This window comes from Tenrec ecaudatus, chromosome 7, assembly GCF_050624435.1.
Source record: "Tenrec ecaudatus isolate mTenEca1 chromosome 7, mTenEca1.hap1, whole genome shotgun sequence".
Lineage (NCBI taxonomy): Eukaryota > Metazoa > Chordata > Mammalia > Afrosoricida > Tenrecidae > Tenrec > Tenrec ecaudatus.
Window position 1 is genome coordinate 104241587 of NC_134536.1, and position 25005 is coordinate 104266591.

A 25005-nucleotide genomic window follows, 5' to 3' on the forward strand; every position below is an offset into this window, starting at 1 on the left:
GCTACTTCCATGTGGATTTATTTGAGGTCTCACTTATATGGCTACTTGTTTGAAGACAAGCCTTTAAAACCCCAGACACCGTTCATTTTGATAGCCAGGCACCATCTAAATTCTTCGCCACCCATTGTTGTAGCATCTGAAGCTTTATTCAGTAGTAGGAAATATGCTCTGCTAATTACACACTTTTACACCGAAACATTTTAAATACGAATTTATTATGTTAGTATTATATTTCAGGTTTATTACCGTAGTGCTTACCACTATAAAAAGGTACCAAACCTGATTACTGGTAGTTTCTTTGGGGACATTTTGGCATTTATTAGTCTTGGTGTACTTTTTTAACTTTGAAGTTTATACTTGCGTGTGTTTGAATAGATATCTTACATTTGATTTAGCAAAGAATCTCATTTCTTTACTTACTAATGAAAGCTTTTCAAATGTGTTCTCTTTTGTGTGTACGTTTTCCCATTCAAATAGGCTTGTAAAAATTAAGGAAGTATGATTTCCTGGAATCATAAGCTAAATTAAAGTACATGTTGGACCATTTTAGCTGATCATCATGTACAGCAGCTCACTGAGCATAATGGTTTAATTCTTTTTAATGTCAACTTTTATAGCTATATTTTAATAATTATATTTTTGCTCTTAGATCATATGGGGAATATTTTTCATCTTCGTTGCATTGCTGTTTGTGATTTCTCTCTTCCTGTCAAAGTAAGTATAGTACACATATTTTGTGACGCATTTATACAAATCCTGTGTTAGCATTTCCCAATGCTGAATACCATTAGGACAGCCTGTTCATCTTAAGCAGCTATTTTATTGGAAGTGTTTTCTGCATTAACAAATGACTGTATGATTACATAATACTCATTCACTGCCATAGAGACCTTGTTGCACAGGGTAGAGTGACCTCTGGGTTTCTGGGAGTGTCACTCTATACGGAGTGGAAAGCCCCATCTTTCTCCCACGGAGGAGGGTGGTGGTGTTGAATTGCTGACCCAGGAGATTGTGGCCTAACACATTACTACGCCTCCAAGACTCTGATCCACTAATAGTATGCCTTTATCATCGATTCCCAGACTTATTTGGCCTAGTACACCCTTTTCAGAAAAAACTTACCTAGTACACCCCTGCCCCTCCCTCCCCACAATTAAAACCTTTTACTATGGCTTATAACACCAGATAAACGGCTTTTGCTGTTCTCCCTGATCATTCCACCATCTCCCAGAGTGCATATCACCTACTTTGGGACACTATGTTCTATACCAATTGAGCAGTATCTGCAAGATATTTATGTGAGCTTTGATTTTCATTTTTCATGGTTTTAACTTGACTGAGATGAATTTGCATCCTTAGGTTATGATGATATTGTTTCTAAATTAACTGAAAATATGCTAGTATTATGTATGTACATTTACTCTTACTGTGTATGTTATTTCCCCCTCTCCAATTTTAGTTTAGATAAAGCTCTTCATTCAGCTGGAATAGATTCTGGTTTCATAATTTTTGGAACTAACCTGAGTAATCCTTTAAATATGCTTTTACCTGTACTGCAAACAGTAAGTAAAAAGTCATTTTATATAATAGCAAATGTTCTGACATCTTTCATATGAAATTATTTTGCTGATACATCAATTAATGCTATGTGGAATATGTTTGTGCTTTTTCTAATTTGACTCGTATATAATTTTTACATTGTTGCTTTAAAGGTCTCTTACTATATTGCTGATCTCTTAAATTATATATATAATTGATTTAGGAATCATAAAACTTTAGATCGACTTTTTTAACGTACACAAATGAAATTGAAATTTTAATTAGATTTTTCTGAAAAGTGGTAGTAAAATAATTCAATAAATAATAGTTTTTTTCTTTCATTTTGAGGCTTTTGTTTTACAGGATAAAAGTGGGCATTATCACAATAGCCCATATAAATCAGGTTCAATATCTTAAAATGACAATAATAAAAATGTTTAGTTGATTGTGTATGTTTTCTAGGACCCTAAAAGTTTGTGTATTAAACTTAATTTTACCTCTTTTCTAGGTTTTTCCTCTTGATTATATTCTAATAACAATTATTATTATGTACTTTATTTTTACTTCAATGGCGGGAATTCGAAATATTGGCATATGGTTCTTTTGGATTAGAGTAAGTATTACAATATTACTTTTATATTTTTTCTCATTATTTTGTATTTAATGTCCATCCTTGCAAATTGTCTTAGACTTAAATAATAGAAGTTATATCTGTATATCAAAAGTGATAAGATTTATTACCTTTTCATTTCATATTAGCATAAAATTCCTTTTTTTGTGGAAACGTCCGTTCTTGACCAGGGGAGATGCTTCCCCTCACCAACAAAGACTGGCAATTTCTGGAGACATAAGAAGTTGGTAACACTTCAGGTTACTATTGGCATCGTGGGGCGAGGCCAGGGATGCTGCTCAAACCCTACGGTTCAGAGTACAGCCACCCACTACAAAGGCGGCTTCCTTGATGCAAAATGTCACTAGTGTAGAGGTCAAGTAACTGTGATATACAACGTAGTGCTTTCTCACGTAGTGTGACTGTATTGTGTATTGAAGCACAAATAGATCACACTGAAGCTCAAAAGATGGCTTTGCTACTAGGAAATGAGGGGTATCTTATGGATTTAATTATGTCCCCCCAAAATATGTTTGTAAATGTAACCTCTTTGCCAGTAGTTATAATCTGATTTTGAAATGAGTTATCTTCTTTATGATAATGTAACAAGGCATCAAGAAGCAGAAAAGGAAGAGACAATAACCTTCCTCCAGCACTGATGTAGAAAGGAACCTTCCCCTAGAGCGGTGGTTCTCCACCTTCCTAACACTGCAACTCTTTCATACAATTCCTCATGTGGTGGTGACCCCACCATAAAATTGTTTTCGTTACTACTTCATAACTGTAATTTTGCTACTCTTATGAATCATAATGTAAATACCTGATATGTAGGATGTATTTTCATTGTTATGAATTGAACATAATTAAAGCATAGTGATTAATCACAAAAACAATATGTAATTATATATTGTGAATTATTTATTTCTAATTACAAATAAATGAAATTTTGCCTGGAAGCATGGTGTAGCATGGATAACAACCTTCTATGCTGGGTGTGTGGTGTATCTGCATGTGGGCGGACTGTCCTGGAGATGGATAGAGAAACGGTGTCTCAGTTCCTAAGACCATCAGAAATATGTGTTTTCTGATGGTCTCAGGCGAACCCTGTGAAAGGGTCCTTTGACACTCACCCCTGACCCGAAAGGGTCGCGACCCACAGGTTGAGACCTGCTGCCCTAGAGCTACCTCTCTAAATGTGGACTCTAGCCTCCTGAACTACACGAGATGCATTCTGCTTGTGAAAGCCAACTACGTGTGACATTTCGGTACTACAGCACTAGATAATTAAAAGACGAAGAACATCGTTTAAGAAAAGGACAGTTTCTTTTTTGTATCTATTTTGTGATAAACTAAGAATTTTCAGATGAGGTAGTGACTAATTTCAGATGGGAATAAAAGAAAACCTAATTAGATAATGACGTAACATATAGGGAAACTATCTAGCATTCCTTTAGTAATTTATGAGTATCAGGACCAGTGCTTCCTGCGTTTTTCTCATGATCACATAATGACTACTAAAGATTCATTTATCCTGTCCCTGTTCTATTCAAGGGTGAAGGTGAGTCATAAAAAGGAGTGATTCTCTTAATAAAGCAGAAGTTTCCCAGAAATCCCCAGATTTCTCATCTCCTTTCACTGTTTACTATTTTACCACATGGTAGTGAGTAGCCATGAAATGAGTAGTGAGGAAAGCTGAGAAATGTAGATTTTTAAGTGTGCATATTATTATCCCATTCAAAATTCTCTCACAAACTCACTGCCATTGAGTCATTGTTGAGTCATGGTGAGTCCTGTGGATTTCCTGAGACTGGACCGGTGTATAGGAGTAGAAAGCCCAGTCTTTTCCCTCTGAGTTACTGACCATGTGGGTCCCAGCCCAGTGTGTAACCACTACACTACCAGAGCTCTGCTGAGTTCTGGTAATCCAGTGGTTGTCGCCGTCGTAAAAACAAGCCCTGGCGGTGCTGTGCTATAAGCAGTGAATTGCTAACTGCGATATTAACAACTTCAAAGCCACTGTCTGCCAAGAAACCCTACTTCTGCTCTGCCCAGTAGTGTGGCTGTGCGTCAGAGTTGATGCTCCAGTAGTGGGACTAGTGTAAATAAGCTGGTAACATAGTGACTGCACTGTGTGCTTTCCCACTGAAATGAAATGCACCTGGATTCCATAAGTTTTGTGAAGATACAGTCAGTTATCATAAATCATCTTAGCATGGTTTTACAGCATCCTTGAGCAGTAATATATACAGCTATAAATATGTGACTAATAGTTACATTTCGGTTCATTCTAATTTTTGGATAAAAGCAGAAGTGGTTTGAAGTTCTTAGCTTACTTAAACGGTTTGTCTGGAAACAAAGTGAACAATAACATTATTCAGGTTTTCATTTATTCTTAGATATTGATGTCATACTATGATTTTAAAAAAACATTAACAATATAAATGCTGTAGAGCAAATGAGTTATGTTTTTATCATCCACGTTGTTATTTGAAATAATTACAAATTTTAGTATTGATTTGGGAAATAAAAGATGATTGGATTTTATAAATCTTTACCACTCACTTAAGGGTGGGATGGAATGTCTTATAAGTAACGTCTAATGCTTACCTCTTGTTACTTTTACTTTACAGTTATATAAAATAAGAAGAGGTAGAACCAGGCCCCAAGCACTCTTATTTCTCTGCATGATACTTCTGCTTATTGTCCTTCACACTAGCTACATGATATATAGTCTTGCTCCCCAGTATGTTATGTATGGAAGCCAAAATTACTTAATAGAGGTAAGTATCAAATTTAAAACATAATTATTAAATTATTAAATTATGATATATAAAAGATAGTGATATTGAAAACCAGTTGTAGTTATAAAGGACACCATGAGATTATTAACTCATCAGATTAAATTTAATAGTCCTTAAGTCAGTTTTTCATTCCTATTTTTAAACATTTTTATATTTGTTTCATACCAAGTTTCTACAGTCCCTGAGTAGTGCAATGGCTATCATAGCTGCTTACCCAAAAGGGTGGAGGTTCGAGCCCCTATAGAGGCACTTCAGCAGAAAGGAATGGCTATCTGTTTCTGAAACTGCAGCTGCCGGAACCCCATGGAATGCCTGTGCTCTGTAAAAGTTCACCTAAGTAACAATCAAATGTTATTAAAAACAAACAAACCCTGTGGAGCGTGTGTCTACAGAGACTTAGGTGGAGGCAGAATATATCAGTCAACTCGGCAGCAACTAGTTGTTTTTTTCAATAATAATACACAGATTTTCATTACCATGGGTCCTTAAATAGGTCCCATGGTACTAAGCTACTGAGCTTTATCTCAGCACTTTATTAAAACTCATACTTGTAAAATAGATGCTTTAAGATTTTGTAATAATATGCCATCCCAAAACCATTTTGATAAAGCACAATATGTCTGTTCATTAGTACCATGAGTCCCACAGGAGAAGATTTATAATTATTCTGCTTGTGAGATTTCTTTCACTGTGATAGGTATCTTTCTTCCTTCTCTACTGATACCTTTATCTTGTCAAGCTCAAAAACTACTTGTAGGTTTCTAGTTGAAACTAGACAGCTAGTTTTGATTCTTTGACAATTTAAAATATTTTGACCATTTCGAATTCAACCTTTTTCTAGTTTATTTCTTTTTCCTAAAATATTTCTTGTCCTGCTTTATGACAGCGCATGGCCCCGTGTCTCAGTGCCCTCTGAAAGCCTTGCCTTATCAAGGTAGTCCTCGCAGAGCACCTCTGTCATGTTAGTGTTTGCACATAGCCGCTACAATAGGCGCAGCCAGTCCTCAGTCCCATCGGGAGATTGCTTCAACATTAAAAAACAATTTTTGAAAACTATGAATTAAAGGAATAATGTAACTGGAACAAAGATTTTCCATAAGTCGTGATGGAAGTTTGAGAAAGAGTATTAGAAGATGACCTGAGTCTTTTTCTCGAGCCTTTGTGTTGCCTTTTGTCACGTTCCCTGTTCACTCTTTAACATTCTGCTATGAATGAATGTGGGAAACTCATGGTTTTTATAAAAGCAAAAGTATTCCTTTGTTATTACACACTGGAAAAAGTAATGAGTTATATGCTTTCGAATGGCATATTTGGATTCAAAATAGGACTAGTTGCTCTGAGAATAAGCTCTGTTTGTTCACAACAGGATCTGCACAATTATTGTAGATAGCCTGAATGTTAAAACTCACCAAATTAATTTTTCTCTAATTCTAGTTTTACAATATATTTACCCTTTTGAAATTACCTAAATCTAGTTTAAGACATGCTATCATTTTTGCTAAATGGATTCTGACTCATGGAAACCCCATAAACCTCAGAGTGAAGCTATGCTTCCTGGGGCTTTGAATGGCTGATTGCCTAGGAGTTGATCCTTAGTTGACCTTTCCTCCCGGTCTCTCAGATGGATGTGAACCACCAGGCTTTTGGTCTAGCAGAGACCACGTGAACACTAACCATTTGCACCACCCTGGAAATACAGTTTAAGGTAGTGACAGGTTATCAAGTATATAGTGATTACGTTCTTAATCAAAATGTATTAAAATGTAAGACATCACTGTCTTCCAGAACAATACTACTTATGAGGACCACAAAGGCAATTCAACTATCGCTACGCCAAAGAGATGTGATGCTGATGCCCCTGAAGGTACAACAAGCTTTGTTTCCTGTTTTAGAAAAGATAGCTGGCATTTGTTATATTAACAATTTGATAAAATTATTTTAATACATGGTAAGAAAGGAACTGTTACTTAAAAAGTAACATTGGTTAAGTCTTTTCAGTACAGTGTCTTCGTGCTGAAATTCTTCCCATTATGGGATGAGTTTAGTTACTTCAGAAGTCAGTAGAGATCACTGTGTTTCATATTTATTAGTGTAATAGGAAGCCCCTGCGTACGGTGCACACTGATGAGCTTGTTCCGCACAGGGGTTAGGGTGCTGGTTGCTGGGGAAGGCGGGATGAAGGACTGCAGGAGGATTTGGATTTGAGGATGGAAAGCAGAGGGTAAGGGGTGGCCGAGGCTTCAGAAGAAAAGATAAACACCGCAGCGTGCAGGATACATAATACAATAAATAGAGAAGATACTGTAAAACTGGAGAACAGTGTGAAATCAAGAGAGGAGATGGGGAAAGAAATGTAGTGGATAGTAACTTTATTTTGCCTGCATAAATAATAGGAAAATGTTTAGTATAAATTCCTGTAATTTGCCAATTCAACTTTAATAATAGCTACAGTTCCAGATTTCTTACTTCAAAATCAACACATTCATATTAGTAGAATTGATAGGTGAAGATAAAATGACTGAATTTAAAAAAAAATTAAGGTAGGGCTGATTTGAAGATTCTGATTCTCTAATTGTTGTATTGAAACCTTAGGAGAAAAAACCAACCAAGGTTTCAAAAGGATGTGCCACTCTTCTTGGGGCCCTGCAGTGCTACACCCAAACCAAACTCCCTGCCATTACCTGGTTTTGTTTCACAGGGACCTTGAAGGCCGTATGGAGCCTCCCTTGCTGCTTTCTGAGGCTACACACCTTTATGGGTCTAGAAAGCCTCATCTTTGTTCTGAGAAGCTGCTGATGGTTTTGAATTGCTGAATTTAAGGTTACCACTTGTAACCCACTATGCTACCACGCCTTCTATATTGTAGAACTGAAATAATTGATAGGTTATAGCTTATTGAACTTTATTCAAATAAAACATTCTATCACATTTCTATGAATCACGTTCAGTATTTTTCTTTTTCAATCTAATAGAATTTATAGTGGTTAAAATTATTTACTTTGAACTTCTGAAGCATTTTCTTAAACAATCATGTTGACTTGTCCTTTGAAATGCTGCTAGGTAATCTTAAAATGGAGATCCCTTAGGTTTCTGGATTTGATTGATCCACCACCACCTTTATTCATTCTTTAACATGTCTTCAAATTTGTTTGTGGATGCCAAAACGTACCTGTAGAAATAAGATGATTGAATTCAGAGTATCAGGGTGGATTTTTTTTTAAGTAAAATGATAAAAAGATGGAGCAGATTAGGGTGTGTGTGCAGGCTTAAAAAGGTGTAATTTAATTTCTATGAGGGTGAGGCCTACATTTCCTTACTGGTTTTCCACTGGTGGGATTGTGCTCAGCTTCCAAAAGTTGCCCACATCCCTTGGCTTATGGCACTCCTTCTTCCAAGTTCAGAAAAGCAGGTCAAGTCTTTCTCAGGCTTTGAATCCGACCTCTCCTACTCCTTATTGCTGCCCTTTCTTCTGTAAAGCCTGCCTGAATGACACTTCCACCTTTCCCTCTGCTTTTGAGATCCCGTATGATTACATTTACTGTTCCCTATGTGGTGACCTGATTAACTCAGGATAATCTCATTTTAAACTCCGTTGATTAGAAACTGTCAGCGCCTCTGCAAAGTTACTTTTTAGATAAATGTTTAATTGAATAAACAAAAAATGAGGATCTTGAAGGGATTTGGGATAGTCATAACACCTTTACAATTCTACCTAAATTTGAAGCTTTTTATACCTAAAATAGACGAGTGGAGACTAATCATAAAGGAAGAAAAGGAGATGAGTAACACCAATCTTTTTAGCAACAATAACTGGGAATAATTTGATGCCATTGAGAGACTTAGAGTAGATTTTGATTTTAGATATACTTAAGGAAGCAATTAGGTTATCTTCCACTAAGATTTTCATCAAGAGTTGCAAAATGACCTGTATGTGTATCCAGGCCCCAAAATATAAGTGGTTGGCAAGGTGTACAAAGTGAATCAGCCACAATCTCATAATTCTCAACTGTAAGGTACACTCTGGTTGTATTTATTCTGAGAATTATCTATATTGTATTCTGACAGTTTATGGTCTGTTTAATATTCTTGCCATATTCAGTAGTCTTCTCCATCACCACTCACACACAGCACCATCTCACTGCTGTTGAGCCAGTGCTTAGTCTCTTTGTCCTGTGTAGAAGAGTAGGACTGGCGGACTGCCTCTGTGGGTTTCTGACTCTGTCAGTCTTTACAGGAGCAGACAGGCTCAGCTGGCTCCCAGGAGTGGCTGCTGACCGTGCACTTAGGCTGGCCCAGTAACCTCCTAGTCCTGAGAGCTCTTTCCCATGCTGATGAGGTGACTGGAAAGACTATGGCTGTTCCAGATAGATTTAAGTCATCAAAGTGACTGCTCCTGCTCGATAAACACTGATAAGTGACGTGGGAAATGAAATTTGCTGCCTATATGAGATAACCAAAAGAATGAGTATAAATGAAGAAAAGATAAGGACTGCTGACGGAACTCTGTGGCAGCCCAAAGTTAAAAAGTTGGCAGAAAGACCATTAAAGAACAATTGAGAGACAATCAGTGAGGCAGAAAGAAAACTAGGGAATGGTAGCTACTTGTAAACCAAGTGAAGAGTGCTCGACTTTCTAGTGCTGGGGATTGTTTGTTTTTGGTTTGTTTTTTTTTTTAATATGGACCTAGTCAATGAGGGAACTTATTCAACTTACTATTATTATAGAATGGGGATAAATGCAATATGGAGAACTCTTCAACCATGCAATCTGCAAGTTTCACAAAAGTGAGGCCAGCAGGGCTTTCTTCATAGAAATGTGAACTCAGCAGTTGAACCAGATGTGTGGATGTGGGGTGTTCGAGGAGCATATTTCCTTGAGGTCAGCAGAGAGGCTGCTTTTCCTTGAGGTCCGTGCAGAAAAGGCTGTATGCTGACGCAGGCTGAGCTTAGGCCCGAATTTAAGGAACGAAGAAATGGAGAGAGTCTTATAGTTTGGTCATTTCAACAAACCTTTCCTACTGATCAGTGAAAGCAATCTATCTGATCATTTATGAACCAGAGAACGGGAATTGAGAGAGTCTGTGTCTGACTGGCTTTGTTTTAAAGGGGCAGTATGAGTCTTCATTGAGTCTCAAAGGGAAGGTCACCCACAAATATGGAGAGTTTTCATTAACCATCACTTTTTCTCAGGAGCATGAGACTTTAGGTAGACGCACATTGGCATCAAGTAAGATGAGGACTCAGATTTAACTGTTGCTAGAATTAATTAGGTGACTGAGAAGAGCAGTCTTTATAGAGTGGAGACCAGTAAAAGCCTAATTGTGTACATTAGAGGAATAGGGGCTTGAATCTCTCAGTATTTGAAAAGATCTTCACAGTATAAACTACATAAAATACCAAACTTCTTAAAAGTATCAGTGATTCTCAGTTAGTATAAACCTTGGACCAGCAGCAACATCAACATCACCTGGGAGCTGGTTAGGAACTTAAATTATCAAGGACCACCATAATAAACCTATTAAACCTAAAACTCTGCAGCTAGGGCCCAGCAATCTGTGTTTCACTCAACACTCCAGGTGAAGAAAAGACCTTCCGAGCAAAGAAATAACGGTGCAGCACTAAAACTGTTTTGGTCTGAAGTCATTTACCAGATTTGCTTATTTAAACTTCAGGGTTTGTTTAAACAGTTTTACTGGCACTTAATCCACATATCACACAATTCAGTAGTTCAGTCATATCAAGAAGACTTGTACAATCATAACAACAATCAGTTTCAGAACATTTCCTTTGTACTCCCATCCCTATGATTAAAATGAGTTTTGTAATCAAGTTCAGTTCTAGTGCTCATTCCCCGTCCCAACTTCATTGTTTACTCCTCAAATCCCCTCACTCTCCCTGCCCCCCCTCCACCCTACATCCCTTTCTGACCTTTGCATCAGATATTTTCTCTACACATCCGCTCCTGTGCTTTGCACACTGCTAAACCCAACGGAAACAACGAAGAACAAAGAAATAAAGTGGTAAGGATAAAACAATAGTGATGTAAAGATAAAAATACAAAACATGAATAATAAAAAAGGACCACCATCAATATTTTAAAAGCCAGGGAAGAAGTTTTTGTCATGGAACAAGCAGGAGCCTTTAAAACTAGAACAAATGCAGGTGGGTTCTAGAGCAGTGGTTCTCAACCTTCCTAATGCCGCGACCCTTTAATACAGCTCCTCATGTTGTGGTGACCCCCCCAACTATAAAATTATCTTCGTTGCTACTTCATAGCTACCATTTTGCTACTACTATGAATAAGGAGACCCCTGTGAAAGGATCATTCGACCCTTGAAGAGGTTGTGACCCACAGGTTGAGAACCACTTGTGTAGAGGGTGGTAAACCTCAGTTTTCATAGTCTTTGAGGGAAAAGAGACCAGGTCTAGAGCAGTGCTCTCCAATGAAAATGTAAGTCACATATATCACATATATCAGCTATATCAAAAGATATAAAAAGAAACGACATTAATAGTATTTTATTAAGCTTAGCATATTTAAAAATTATTTTAATTTGTAATCAATATTATGTAGGATAATATCAAGATACTTAACAGGTTTTTTAATACTATGTCTTCAAAACTGGTGTGTATTTTACATATAAAGCAAATCTTAATTCAGAAAAGTATTTCAGAGGTTAAAATGAAATACAGTTTTGCTAAAGTAAACTTGTATTAATGAAAAAATATAGAGATTCATTTTTTTATTTAAGCATAAAATAAAGATGAAAAATTCAGTTTCTCAGTTTCGCTAGCCACATGTCAAGTAGTGAGTAGCCACATATACTGCTGGCTATCACATTAGACAGTGCAAGTCTCAAGCCTGCCCAACTGGCAGCATGTCACGGGAGATACACCTTTTCATAATGCTGAGAACCTCCAGCCCCCACCCAGGTGTGCCATGATGAACCAAAAGTAAAGCACAGTTGCCTTCGGTACTGAGAAAAGACAGGAGGAAAGAATATATCCCTGAGGAATAATAACCACAAACCAGCTCTTCGCAGATTTTCAGGCCAGATGCACATTATCGGAGCAAGTTTCATTGTGGTCTCAGGCTGGCAGTGCTACAGCACCTGACCTTGGTAAAATGAGTCCTCATTAGAGGGCTGCTCTTCCAGGAATTCCACAAAAACAGCACAGCCGACTGTGCAGAACAGAGCCAGATACTCAACCACCTAAACAAACAAGGCACCTGAGGTCTAGAAAAAAGGACAATAGAGATTTATAAATACCTGGTCTTGAATTTGACAGTAGTGATTTTACAGAGCTACCTAAGTTGAAAAGAACCTCAACAGCTCCAAGTATTCGCAGGGAATAGTTATTGCAATACGCTGAATGAAAGAATGAGTGAGTGAAACAAACCTGGGTAGATTTGTAAGACCCTCCAAACAAATGAATGTTTAGAAATGAACTTCACAATAATTAAAATTAAACTCAGTTGAGGAAACTACAGATTAAAGCTGCAATGGTATCGCTCAGTTGCAAAGGAAAAAAAATTAAAGCTATACATTAGAGAAACTAAGTAGTAGCTGTACCAGTCTTTAATATTGACAACATAATGAGGAACGGATTTCATGTACCTCGGGATTTGACACAGTATCACTCACATGACATTTCAGGCAGGAGTGGGTGACAAATCTAATCATGAAGAAAAACCAGACAAATCCAAATCGAGGGATATTCCTTAAAAACTGACAATAACTGCTTCAAAAAGCCATGGTGATAAACTATTAACTCTTAGAGGGTAAAGAACACTAGAAAGATATTATAATCAAATGTAATAATGATCCTGGATAGAATTCTGTGCTGAAGGGTGAACGTGCTATAAAAAAATATTATTAGATTAAATTGGACAAAGTTGGAATATGAGCTGTAGAGTAAATTAAAATATTCTATCAATGTTAAATGTCCTTGGTTTAATCACTTGAGTGTAGTTATATTAGAGTATATCTTTTTGCTTAAAAAACTAGACTGTTAGAAGGCCATGCTGCACGATCTATGGCTCAGAAAAGGTACATGTTTATTGAGAGGGTGATGAAATGGAGCATCCCCACCACGAGAAGCACTACGTACCCCCAAATGGCCACCATGTGAAACACTTGACAGTGCCAAGCATAGACCAGCGTGGAACCAATGAAGAGATTACTTCTAAGTACTATTTCTTGCATTGCTATTTTTCATAAGTATACACTCACACCCCGGTAGTTTGACATGATGCTTTATTTTTGATTTACGAAATATTAGAACTTAAATATAAAAGTGAACATCATCTGTATGAGGCCAAAAGAGCAGGATTTGCAGCCAACAAAACTCAGTAGTGGAAAAGGATGAACGGAAACGGGACCACTGGCAAGAAGTGGGGAGAGTCCGTTCCACTGTGGAACTACAAATCATACCGCACAATAAAATGCATGTGCATCACTGAATCGAAAACTTGCTCATTTTCTCCCTAACTTTCATCCTCACCACAATACAAAGTTTTTAAAAAGTTAGTGCGGTACTTCCTAGTACTTCGCTAAACAATTTAGATGAAAGGATATAACATCTTATAAAAGATCATCTTTCTTGTTTGTTTTTCATTTTGAATCTCTGCTTTAAAGTAATTCACTTTTTAGACTTTTTATTGCTTCTAGTATAAATTTTAATATCAAGTAAACTTCAACATAAGTATAGATATTCAGTCATGTAAAATGAGTCATTCTTTAATGAAGTTTACAGTATCTATTTCTTTTATATTTATATGCAAAAGAACAGCTTAAATCCACAAATAGATTAAAAATTCAGAAATCAAACTTCTCTGAAGGTACATAGAACTCCAAAATTTAATGAATTTCCCCCAATATTTTTAATAATCAACCAATGTTAGTTTCAAGTGTTTTATGTTTGGCAACATGATCTTGTTTTCTTATAATTTTAAGATTTTTATAGCTTCCTCCTACTTTTAATGATGGCATAACTTTTATATCATGTGACACTTTTTTATTGAAAGCTAGAAACCAAGAGTAGTTACTAGAATTGTGATCATTTTGATAGCCTTTATTATATAGAAGTTATTTGGAGGAATTTAGCGTTAAGTGTGATTGCTATTCAAATATCTTTAGAAGATAGTCACATTCCTTCAGTAGGATTGAGCACCACAATCCTGTTAGCCTTCACAATCTAAATGTCTCCATTGACAGTATTTTCTTAGATCCTTTACTTTTATTTATTGTTGCTATGCTTTTTCTTTAGCAAAGATTTATTGACATACATTATGTGGCAGGAAGTATTCTAGGTACTAGCAGTACAATAGCGAATAGAAGCCAGACAGGCCTGTCTCCACGGAGCTTGCTTCCTGGAAGGAGACAAATACGTATGCCAGATGATAAGTATGATGGAGAAAAATAAAGCTCAGTGATGCTCAGGAGGAAGGATGATTTCAATTTTTACATAAAGTACCAAAATTCCTAAGGAGGGGGTGACATTTGACAAGGTTGGGGGGGGGGCATCAGGAAGTGAGCTTCAAATGGAAATATTTAGGAAAGATCTCAGGTAGACCTAATAGCAAATGTCAAGTGAGAATGTGCCCAAGGAGGTAGAAGAACAGCGAACAGATGATTGTTAAGAACTTCACATGGGAAGTGTCTAGAACAGTGGTTCTCAACTTTCCTAATGCCACGACGCTCTAATACAGTTCCTCATGTTGTGGTGACCACCAACCATAACATTATTTTGGTTGCTACTTCATAGCTGTACTTTTGCTGCTATTTTGAATCGGGCGATTCTGTGAGGGGTCGAGACCCACAGGTTGAGAACTGCTGGTCTAGAAGATTGGGAGCACAAGAGTTCTGTGATGGGATTCACGTTCTCAGAGCATCACTCTGACTACTGTGTTGCATGTAGACCAGAAGTTGGGCAGCTTTTTCTGAAAACCTATACCATGATAGGCTTAGTTACTTCAAACTTCTGCTATTGTGGCACAAAACTGCCACATACAATGTAGAAATGTATGGCTATGGTTATGGTTCAATAAACCTTTACTAACAAAATCAACCTGCAGGACGTAGTTCACCAAACTATGAACCAAGGGCCAAAGCAGTGTGGCAGCCACTGCAGCAATCCAAAGGCGGGTTCTGGTGTGCGAGCCAAGATGGTAAGAGGTGGTTAGAGTGGGTGTTACAAAGGTAGCACCTGTTGGCACTGGGTACGTTTTCAGGCAAGATCCCCAGGCAAACCCAAGAATGAAATCTTGAACAGGTATCATTGAACATGGAAATTCTCGGAGACCCGAAATTCCCCAGTGTAAACATCTTTTTCTAGTTGATACTTTGATTATGTTGATAAAAATTTTACTAAGATGGAATAGTTGAGATAATTAGATGAAAATTTTCTAAATTCTCCAAGAGTTCCCACTAAAGCAAGCCAACCAAATAAAACTTCCATTTATTTATTCATTATTGTTAAAGACTGCTAATCCTTAAAGCAGCATTTCTTTTAGTCTATGTAGATTTCTTTCTAATTTCAATCCCACAGATTAATATAGCCTATTAGTGTCTGCTACAAAGAGATATTAACTGCAGATCACTTTTTAAAAACTAGGGCTGAGAAGTATGTGATTCACTCAAGTCTCACAGTTCATGAGTAGAAGGCTAATGAACTAAGTCCCTCTCAACTTTAATATTCTTAAACTACTTTTGTTTTCAGAAAAATGTAAAGTAATATGAAATAGTTTTATATTTGACTCTCAGTGGGTAATTAAGACTAGCAGATAATAAATATCCTTTCTTTTGAGTTCATGAATATACCGTAAAGGAGCCCTCCTGGTGTAGTGGACTCCACATTGAGCAGCTAATGGTCAGGGCAGCTGTGTGAACCTACTAGTCCTTTATCTGCTTCTGTAAACACTGAAGGTCTTAGGTCCTCAAATAAACAATTGTAGGCTGTCCTGTAGGGCCACTGTAAATCAACATCAGCTCCATGACAATGACTTTGAATTGAGTATGTATTGTGCAGATCATATTCTGTCACCTACCTTGGTGCATTTTAATATGTTTCACATGCCCAATTAATGATAATGATGATGATATGTTAGCAAAAATTATTTATTAAATCCAATATATATTATAGCAAGTAGAAGTATATGTATACATATATGCATTTCATATGTTTTCAATCCATTTAAATATATAACAATATTTACCTAGGATATACGGTAAGTCCCTGTAAGTCTGTCGTCCAATTTTTGCTTTCTGCCCATGCTTGGTTGATGAGCTCCTTTTCCACTTGAATAGTCTCCTGACTTGGTAAACTCTTTTCTATCTCATTTAAACAAATACATGTACCTTAATTAACTGTCATGAGATTCAATATACCTTATGCTGTTTCTTAATACTATGTAAGCATTGTGTATTTTTAAAATGTAAGCATATTTCTTTTATAATTTCTATGCTTTTCTTCTTATAGTACCAAGTCTTTCATTGTTATTTAGCTCCCCTAGTGAAATTAAATAAAGCACTGATTTAATTGTAGATCACCTCCCCACCCAACCCCACCCCCCATGTTACGGAGTTTTTAGGGATGTATCAACTTCTTAACCAAAAGTGATTCCTCTCTGGATATAATTCCACTCTTTACAAATATAATAATATATGCACATAAATATAGCATTCATGACTTACTATGTGTGGTTACTGTCAGTTTTTCAACAAAGCAGAAAACTATCAATGGTTTCTACCTCATTTTTAGCAAACTTATATTAAAGCTCTTTGAAACTGTTAAACATACAAAATAATGTGATAAGAAATATATTTTCAGATATATTTATGAGGGGGCCAAAGGATTAAAGTATAATCCAATATAAAATATCACTAATGGATTATTAGCTCTATGGATTAAAATTTTTTGTCTTTCACCATCTTAAATTGCTTTATAATCTTTGCTGTCGCTGGAAATTTGTAATTCAAATTCTGACTCCCGAAATATCTTGAAGCATGGAAATAGGTAGTAGGTAGTAGAACTTTTATTTTTAAATTTAGAGTATTAGGAATTTTTCAAATCTTGAGTGACTCTTTTCAAAACAGGTCCACTTGTACAATAGAGAACTCATGTAATTTGTAAATGATATAGGTTAATGTGCTTATTTTAAAAATAATTTGGACATATGTGTGGATGTATAGTAGGTATGTGATATATGTGTAATTGGATTTGTATTTTTTACATAGTTCCAATCTGCCCTATCTTCATTTTCAAACATTCAAATTGGTTCTTTTTACTTAGAGGTATATTGTTATTTACCTGTGTGTACTGTTACTTGAATTTTATACGCAATTTTAATTTCACCAAATCAGTATACTGTTTTGACTAAAAAATTCTCATACACAAAGTTGTCATGATTTATCCTAAAGTAACCATTTCCTTGCTAGATTTGGACAGGGAAGAATTCGACATTGCTGTATAGTGCCCTGTGAGTCAGCTTGATCTCAATGACAGCAAGTTTGGTTTGGGGATGGTTGGACATGTGCTTCCCAAACCATAAAATCAGATACTTATCTTTACAGCCATTAAGGGAACTTTTCAGACCTATATTCCTTATCATGGATTAGGTTACACATTGAAAAAGAAATGAAGGGCATTAATATTAATTGCCAGCGTACATGGGATTTTGCTGCCGTTCATTTGGTCCTCACAATACTGAGAGAAAGATTGTGATATCCCTATGTGGCACACGAGGAGGAAGTAGCCAAATATGTCCTGTGCCAAGTTTGTCAGAGGCCAGAGCCCAGATTCCTCCCACCATGTGCTGCCTTTTGTACTGTTAAATTCAAAATATATTGAAGCCTGATATTTTCACACCCTCAGAATTTGGTCATATTTTAGTCAAAAGAAATTAGAAAATATATTACTTAGTAATTTGAATTTTCAATAAAATACATATGTTGTATTTAGTGCACTATACAAATAGTCATTGAATGTTATCATTGTAACAGATAGTCATGAGATGTCTGATTCTCTGCTGGGTGCTTTGAACACTCAGTCTTATTTAATGAGACAGACTGGTTATTACTTTGAAGTAAGTTCTATGAAAGAGGGGGAATCTGATGTTGTGGAAACATCTCTCAATGACAAAAGAATTAACTGTGTCTAGGAACCTTCTCCCCAGACTGAACTCCTAGCACCCTAGGGAGGATGGTGTACTGTTGGGTGCTCAATAACTATTTGAAGTAAGAGTAACATTTATTCAGTCACTGTTGCTTAAAGGTTCTTTGGGGTTTCTTAGGAACTTTTAATATTTCTTCTCCACTTTTCTGTTGAAAGGAGAACAAAGAATTGAAAGAGGCCCTTCGGGGATCAATAGACAGAAATTAGGTGTGAAAAGAAGAGGTTGCTTCTCTATTAAACTTTGTTTTTCTGCCAGAAAAAGAGACTGCTTTATCTAGTCTACTACTGAGCATTTCCGAAGTCAATGTTGAAATACAGTGGAAGGGACTAGAACAGGGAGCATTTAGATGGTGCTTTAAATTACAGGTCTTCTACTTTGGTAAAATGTAACCTGACTGCTACATTTGGAAAATGGCTTTGCAGTTAAAAAGTAAAAGGTTGTATTCCATCACTTAATTAACAGGGCTCTACAATCTATCCATTCAGTTTTGTTTGTTTTACTTAATGAAGCTGAAAAGAGTTACAAATAGAAATAAAAGATAACATTCATCAGTAATATATTCCCAAATTGTGTTATAAATGTTTTCACTATCTCCAATTTTGATAAAACATCTAAGAAATAATAGTTTTGTTTGTTTGTTTTAAACGTTTTATTAGGGGCTCATACAACTCTTATCACAGTCCATACATATACATACATCAATTGTATAAAGCCCGTCTGTACATTCTTTGCCCTAATCATTTTCTTTTTTTTCTCCTCTTTTCTTTTTTTTTACATTTTATTAGGGACTCATACAACTCTTATCACAATCCATACATACACATACATCAATTGTAGAAAGCACATCCATACATTCCCCACCCCAATCATTCTCAAAGCATTTGCTCTCCACTTAAGCCCTTTGCATCAGGTCCTCTTTTTTTTCCCCCCTCCCTCCCCGCTCCCCCCTCCCTCGAAATAATCGTTTTGTAATTACCATATATACTCGAGTATAAGCCGAGGCACCTAATTTTACCACAAAAACTGCATTTAAACTGTGCTGGAAAACTCCACTTATACTCGAGTGTATATACTATTAGACTGAAAGGATACTGCCTTGTAAAATAAGAATTTTCTATGTAATACAGTCCTTCTGAAATTTATAAAATTGATATCCTCTAGTACATAGGTTCCCAAACGTATTTGGTCTACCCACTTCCCTTTTTCAGGAGGAAGAGGAAAAAATACAAAACTTACTCTGCGTCCCTCTGGCAATTAAAAACTTTTGTACTATAGCCGCAAATCGAGGATAAAGTGTTGCTTTTGTTGTTAAAAGCTATCTAATTGGTTCTGACTAATAGAAACTCTATGTACAACAGAATGAAACACTGCCTGGTCTTGTGCCATCCCCCCAATTATTGTTATGTCTGAAGCTGTTGTTGCATTCATTGTTCCCATCCATCTTGTCCAGGGTCTTCCTCTTACTCACAGCCCTTCTGTTTTAGAAAGCATGATGCCCTTTTCCAGGGGCTGGTGTCTCCTGATAACATCTTCAAAGTACATAAGCTAAAGATTCCGCATCCTCCCTTCCCTGGAGCATTCTGGCTGTACTTCTTCCATGTTCTTTTAGCTCTCCATAGTATAGCAGTATTCTTCACCAATACCATAATTCCAATACATCCATTCTACTTCAGTCTTTCTTGTTCAGTGTCCAACTTTCATAGGGATATGAAGCCATTGAAAACACCATGGCTTGGGTCAGGTACACCACGGACTTAAAAGTGACATTCTTGCTCATATAGAGAGTTCTTCTACTGATTTGTCCACTGCAGTGCATAATAGCCATCTTCCATATTTATGGTCTCAGATGAGTGCCTGAAGCCATGGTTTTTTTTCTGATACCTTCAATGCAAATTGGACTTTTTTCAGTGCTATCAAATTACAACATTAAAATATGTTATGAACAAAATATTGGACGATTCAGGAAGCACCAAAAGAAAATGGAAGAATACACAGTCACTGTAGCAAAAAGAACAAGTTGACATTCAACTATGTTAAGAGATAGCATGTAATCAAGAACCAGTGATACTGCACTGAAGGCATAGCAGAAAAACCAAGCTCCAGGAATTGATGGCTAAAGTATGGGTATTGTTTCTGCATTCTCTCTGGACCATTTCAGTACTCCCCTTCTCCCCCAGAGAGCAAATATGGCCACTTTGGGAAAATCAGTTACATTCAAAGCTACCTTTTCTAATAAACAAGTTTTTCATTAGCTGGTCTCTATAAGATTTATGTCAATGTATTTATTTAGATGAATTTGTTAATGGAAGAATATATTTGGATAAAATTAATACATTTCAAATAACCAGTCTTCATTTTATTTGAGGAGAAAAGAATATGATTTCTTTTTAATTCCTGATATATTATCTGAAGCTTCAACAGGAAGCGCTTTTTGAGAAGCAGCCATCCTTTCTAGCATTCATTAAAGCAGCAGCAACAACAACAAACATCAACGTGATCTCACAGCTGTGAACTATCCTGCGAATTAGATTCCTAGAAAAACAAACGCGGTACTTTGAAAGTCTTCAAACGCCTGTGTGTTTTTTCTTGATGTTTACCAGGAAAACTTTATGAACTTCTTGTTGTATTTTACGATATGTATGACAGTCTGGCTTAAAATGATTTTTCTATTGAAAATAAGTTGAATGACATTTTTTTTCCTACTCATAAGCTGTGTAATTCTAGTTGGGGGACATTGATATTTTAAAATAGGTCTTAGGAGTTTGTCCTTTTTCACTACATTGAGTTCTTTACAAACGGGGTTGGAGACAGACCTATACTGCAGTCCCATTTACAACTTAATAACTTGTGACCTTTGTAATTAGCTTTGGTTAATAATCTTTTGGCTGTACCTTCAATAGTAAATTTTAAGAGACAAAGTGTCTCAACAACATTCTTTGTTTTATAGATCAATGTACTGTTACCCGGACTTACCTATTCCTTCATAAGTTCTGGTTCTTTAGTGCTGCATACTATTTTGGCAACTGGGCCTTCATTGGGGTAAGTACAAGCATCTGCGAAATGATTTGACACTCCTTTAAAGTTTTATAAGCTGTTTAATTCTTTACGTTATTGTAGTTCATTTGCAGGACAGTACTGCCATTGCACTGTAAATGCATTTCTTTCTAAGTGACTTCACATTTGAGAAATAACACAGTTTTTTGAAATTTACAGTTCTTCTTGATTGGATTAATTGTGTCCTGTTGTAAAGGGAAGAAATCTGTCATTGAAGGAGTAGATGAAGAAGATTCAGACATAAGTGATGATGAGCCCGCTGTCTATTCTGATTGACAGCCTTCTGTCTTAAAGCTGACTGAATACCTGTTATGCATTTTTAAGTATTAATCGTACATCAAGATGAACTAATTAATTAGCATTCATCAAAAATGGGAGTATGGCTATTAAAAGAACTATATTTTTTATGTTTTCTGAAATAACATTATTGTATCATAGACTCACATTTGAAATTACTAAAATAATACTATGTAAATATAAAAGCTTTGTGAAGGAATATTTGTGAAAATTGTTTTTTCTCTAATGTATAATAGTGTTGAATTCATTAAAAATCTATCAGAATGTAATTTTCCATTTTTTTACATAAAGAATAAATCACTTGCATATGTGTCTTTGGGCCTCTAAAATAATGTGGAATTTTAAAGTATATCTGATTGGTTAATAGATAATGTTCATAATATAGCTAATAAATAAACTTCACTCCCATGTGTACTATGAAAGTTTTGCTTTTTATTGTACATAAAATTAGATTTCATAAAGAGATTTTAATCTACTTCATACCCTTAAGACCATGGCATACCAAGGTATGTTATAGTGCTCAGATATTAATCCAATATTAATTTTACATTCTCTATAGTGTTTACTCAGGAGAAAAGAAACTTTCTGATAAAAATACAATATTAGAAACTCACAGGGGCAGGGAGTTTGAAGTGTTTTCAATATATTTCTTAATGGGTTATGTGTTGGACTGTTAGCCACATGGTCGATGGTTCAAATCCACTGACCTCTGAGGTAGACAGGTAAGACTTTGTTAGGAAAAATTTATAGCCTCCGAAAATTTACAGGGGCAGTTTTATTCTCTCCTCTGAGTCACTAAAAATCAGGATTGACTTCCTGGCAGTGAGTTTTTAGAGATCTTTTGCTTTATTACTATTTGTGCTGTTGTTTATGTTGCTATCCCAATGTATTTGCAGTTTGTCAAGACTAATTGATTCTGAAATAAGATTGCAGATATTACAGATAATAATCTGGAATACAGGTTACATGCCATCTAAATGTGGCATTAGAAACTTAAAGATTTAAAATTTGCAAAAGTTATAGTGAAAGGTATCTACTAACAATAGGGTGTTTTGTCTTATTGTCTACAAATGGGCTTTGGGTCTCCACTCCATTATCCCACCCCACCCCCACCCCATTCACATCTGTATGTTTTTGTTCTGGGTCTTAGATGCCTGATACCTGATCCCATCGATAACCTCATGATCATACAGTCTGGTGTGCTTCTTCCATGAGAGCTTTGTTGCTTCTCAGCTAGATGACCACTTGTTTATTTTCAAGCCTTTAAGACCCCAGCCACTATATCTTTTGATAGGCACCATCAGCTTTCTTCACCACATTTGCAGAAGAGATGAGCCAGTCAGGGTGCAGTATAGCACCAATGAAACATACAACTTTTCTCTGGTTCTTTAATGCTTCCTCCCCAACCCCATCTATCATGACCTCGGTGCTACCTTACAAATCTGACTAGGCCAGAACATGTACACTGTTACAAATAAGAGCCTGCAACATATTAACCACTGCACCACCATGCTTAATTGGGCAAAGTTATGTGTTGGTTTATACCCTACTCACAAGATACTTAGTATAGTGTGTGGTGATTTATTGTTTCCATTCTGTCTCTTTAAATTCGAAGCCTCAAACATGACATCCAACATTTCAACGTCATTCCTAGTTCCTAGCATAACTACTAACACATGGAAAGCACTTAAGTGAACAATTACTAGTTGAGTCCCATATAAATTGCATTTTGATTTAGGACAAAATATCTTTAGCTTGTTTTTGATACACTGCTACCTAGAGGTTTAGAAGTGATATCATTTGTATTGAATCCTCCACATGAGCTTTCATTATTTTAAGGAGTGTTTGTTTTTAGTTGTTTTATTAGACCAACTTAACCTTCTATTTCGCTAATTAAAAAAAATCTTCCTAGTTTCCAAATATTTACTTCCTACCAATTTAAAACGTTATTTTTATTCTAACACTAAGGTCTGTGGGTTTTGTTTGTTTTCTCTCTCCCAATCATATGAAATACCTGTATTTCTCAGTAATTGCTTTAAGTGTTGCAACTTCCACTAATAAGAAACATTTTCCTTTGAATTCTTTTGGAAAATGCCTAATTTAAAGATTATTCAAAGTGTTGATTTTTTTTTAAAAAATCACAACACTGCCTAATGCAAACTTGAAATGCGGAATTAGTTTATCAGCACTGAAGTGTCATAACGGCAAATGAAAACCCCAGATCTGACTTGTAGCCAGTGTTAGGGAAGCAAAGAGAATGGAACATGCATATTATATAGCAAAAGTGATTAAGAACTCTAAAAAATGTCTGCTACATGAGAAGTGACAGTTGAGCACATTCGTAAGTCCTAAGTAGAGTGAAATAAAAGAACAAACCTCAAAATCCTCAAGATGACCAGGTTTGTTGGAAAGACAGAGACTGCTACAATTCCCAAGACTGTGGCCCTTTGGTCACCTTCATGTCTGGAACTGAACTCCTCACCCCGCTAGTCAAATAACAGCCAAACACGAAGTCTGTTAGAATACTGACACTATCACGGTTATGTGCTCCTTAGCACAATCCCATTTGAAATTTAAAGAGTAGTATTTAACATTCAGAATGGTTAAGAAAGGAATGGAAATGGGAAATGGTCAAGAAGAGGAATAGACAATGTATTGTGGAGTTTTGACTCAATTGCATGAAACGAAATGTATACTAACTACTGAATGTGCAATTCACTTGCTCTGTTAGGCATTCACCCAATTTATAACAAAAACTTTAAAACAAAGAGCTCAACTGAAATGCACAGTACGTACATAGGCACAAAAATAATCTGCTTTAGAATCAATGTACAGTCAAATTGTATTTTAGGCATTCCGTAGTACTGAATGTAAGTATCAACCTGTCTATAAAACAGTTTTTGACGAGGAGTCAGGATAGCGCCCAGGTGGAATCACCCACCCAGCGCTCCTTCTGGCTGACCAGAAAACTAAGAGGTAAGGAGGCAATATTGGGAGTCTGGGTGCTAAATATAGATTCATTGTACTAGGGTCTGGTTCACACCACCCCCCTTGGATTTTCACCCACAATGTGATTTGAGAATGCAGTGAAGCACTCTTAAGTTCATTGTGTCTGTGGGCCCCATTAACACCTTGCCAAATCCAGGAAAGTATCTGCCATCCCTTCCTGTACCCTAGCCCCACAGCGAGCAGTAATTTCCCCAGACTACCCTCTGAACATGGTCATATTTCCAGGCTCGCATACAGCTTCAGACAGAGCCACAAGACCTCACACGAGTTCCCCGTGCTGCTAACTGCTCTGCACCTGCTGTCCAGAGCTTTGCAACTCCCCTCCCCTGCCAGGAATGAAGTGACTGCATTGGCCATCCCAGTCCTGCCTCTCCCCAACTTCACGCCTGCCAGCGTGGGTCACATATAATTCAACAATAATGTGCAGCAGTTTAAAGCCACTGAGATATTTGCCTTTGACAAAATGCATTACCACAGAGCACAGACGGGTAGCGGGGAGGAACGCAGGATGGCAGTTGG

At 36.5% G+C, this 25005-nt stretch overlaps 1 protein-coding gene across 1 annotated transcript in view; it reads left to right on the plus strand.

Moving 5' to 3' along the window:
• The window catches only part of LMBRD1 (LMBR1 domain containing 1), a 93814-nt gene extending 71915 nt beyond the window's left edge, over positions 1–21899 (plus strand). The window contains exons 10-16 of the mRNA XM_075554925.1: positions 650–714; positions 1460–1562; positions 2048–2152; positions 4780–4929; positions 6736–6814; positions 21074–21165; positions 21340–21899. Of these exons, the coding sequence (XP_075411040.1) occupies positions 650–714; positions 1460–1562; positions 2048–2152; positions 4780–4929; positions 6736–6814; positions 21074–21165; positions 21340–21456 (711 nt within the window). The 3' untranslated portion in view covers positions 21457–21899. The remainder of the gene's footprint in view (positions 1–649; positions 715–1459; positions 1563–2047; positions 2153–4779; positions 4930–6735; positions 6815–21073; positions 21166–21339) is intronic.
• The last annotated feature ends 3106 nt before the right edge of the window (positions 21900–25005 follow it).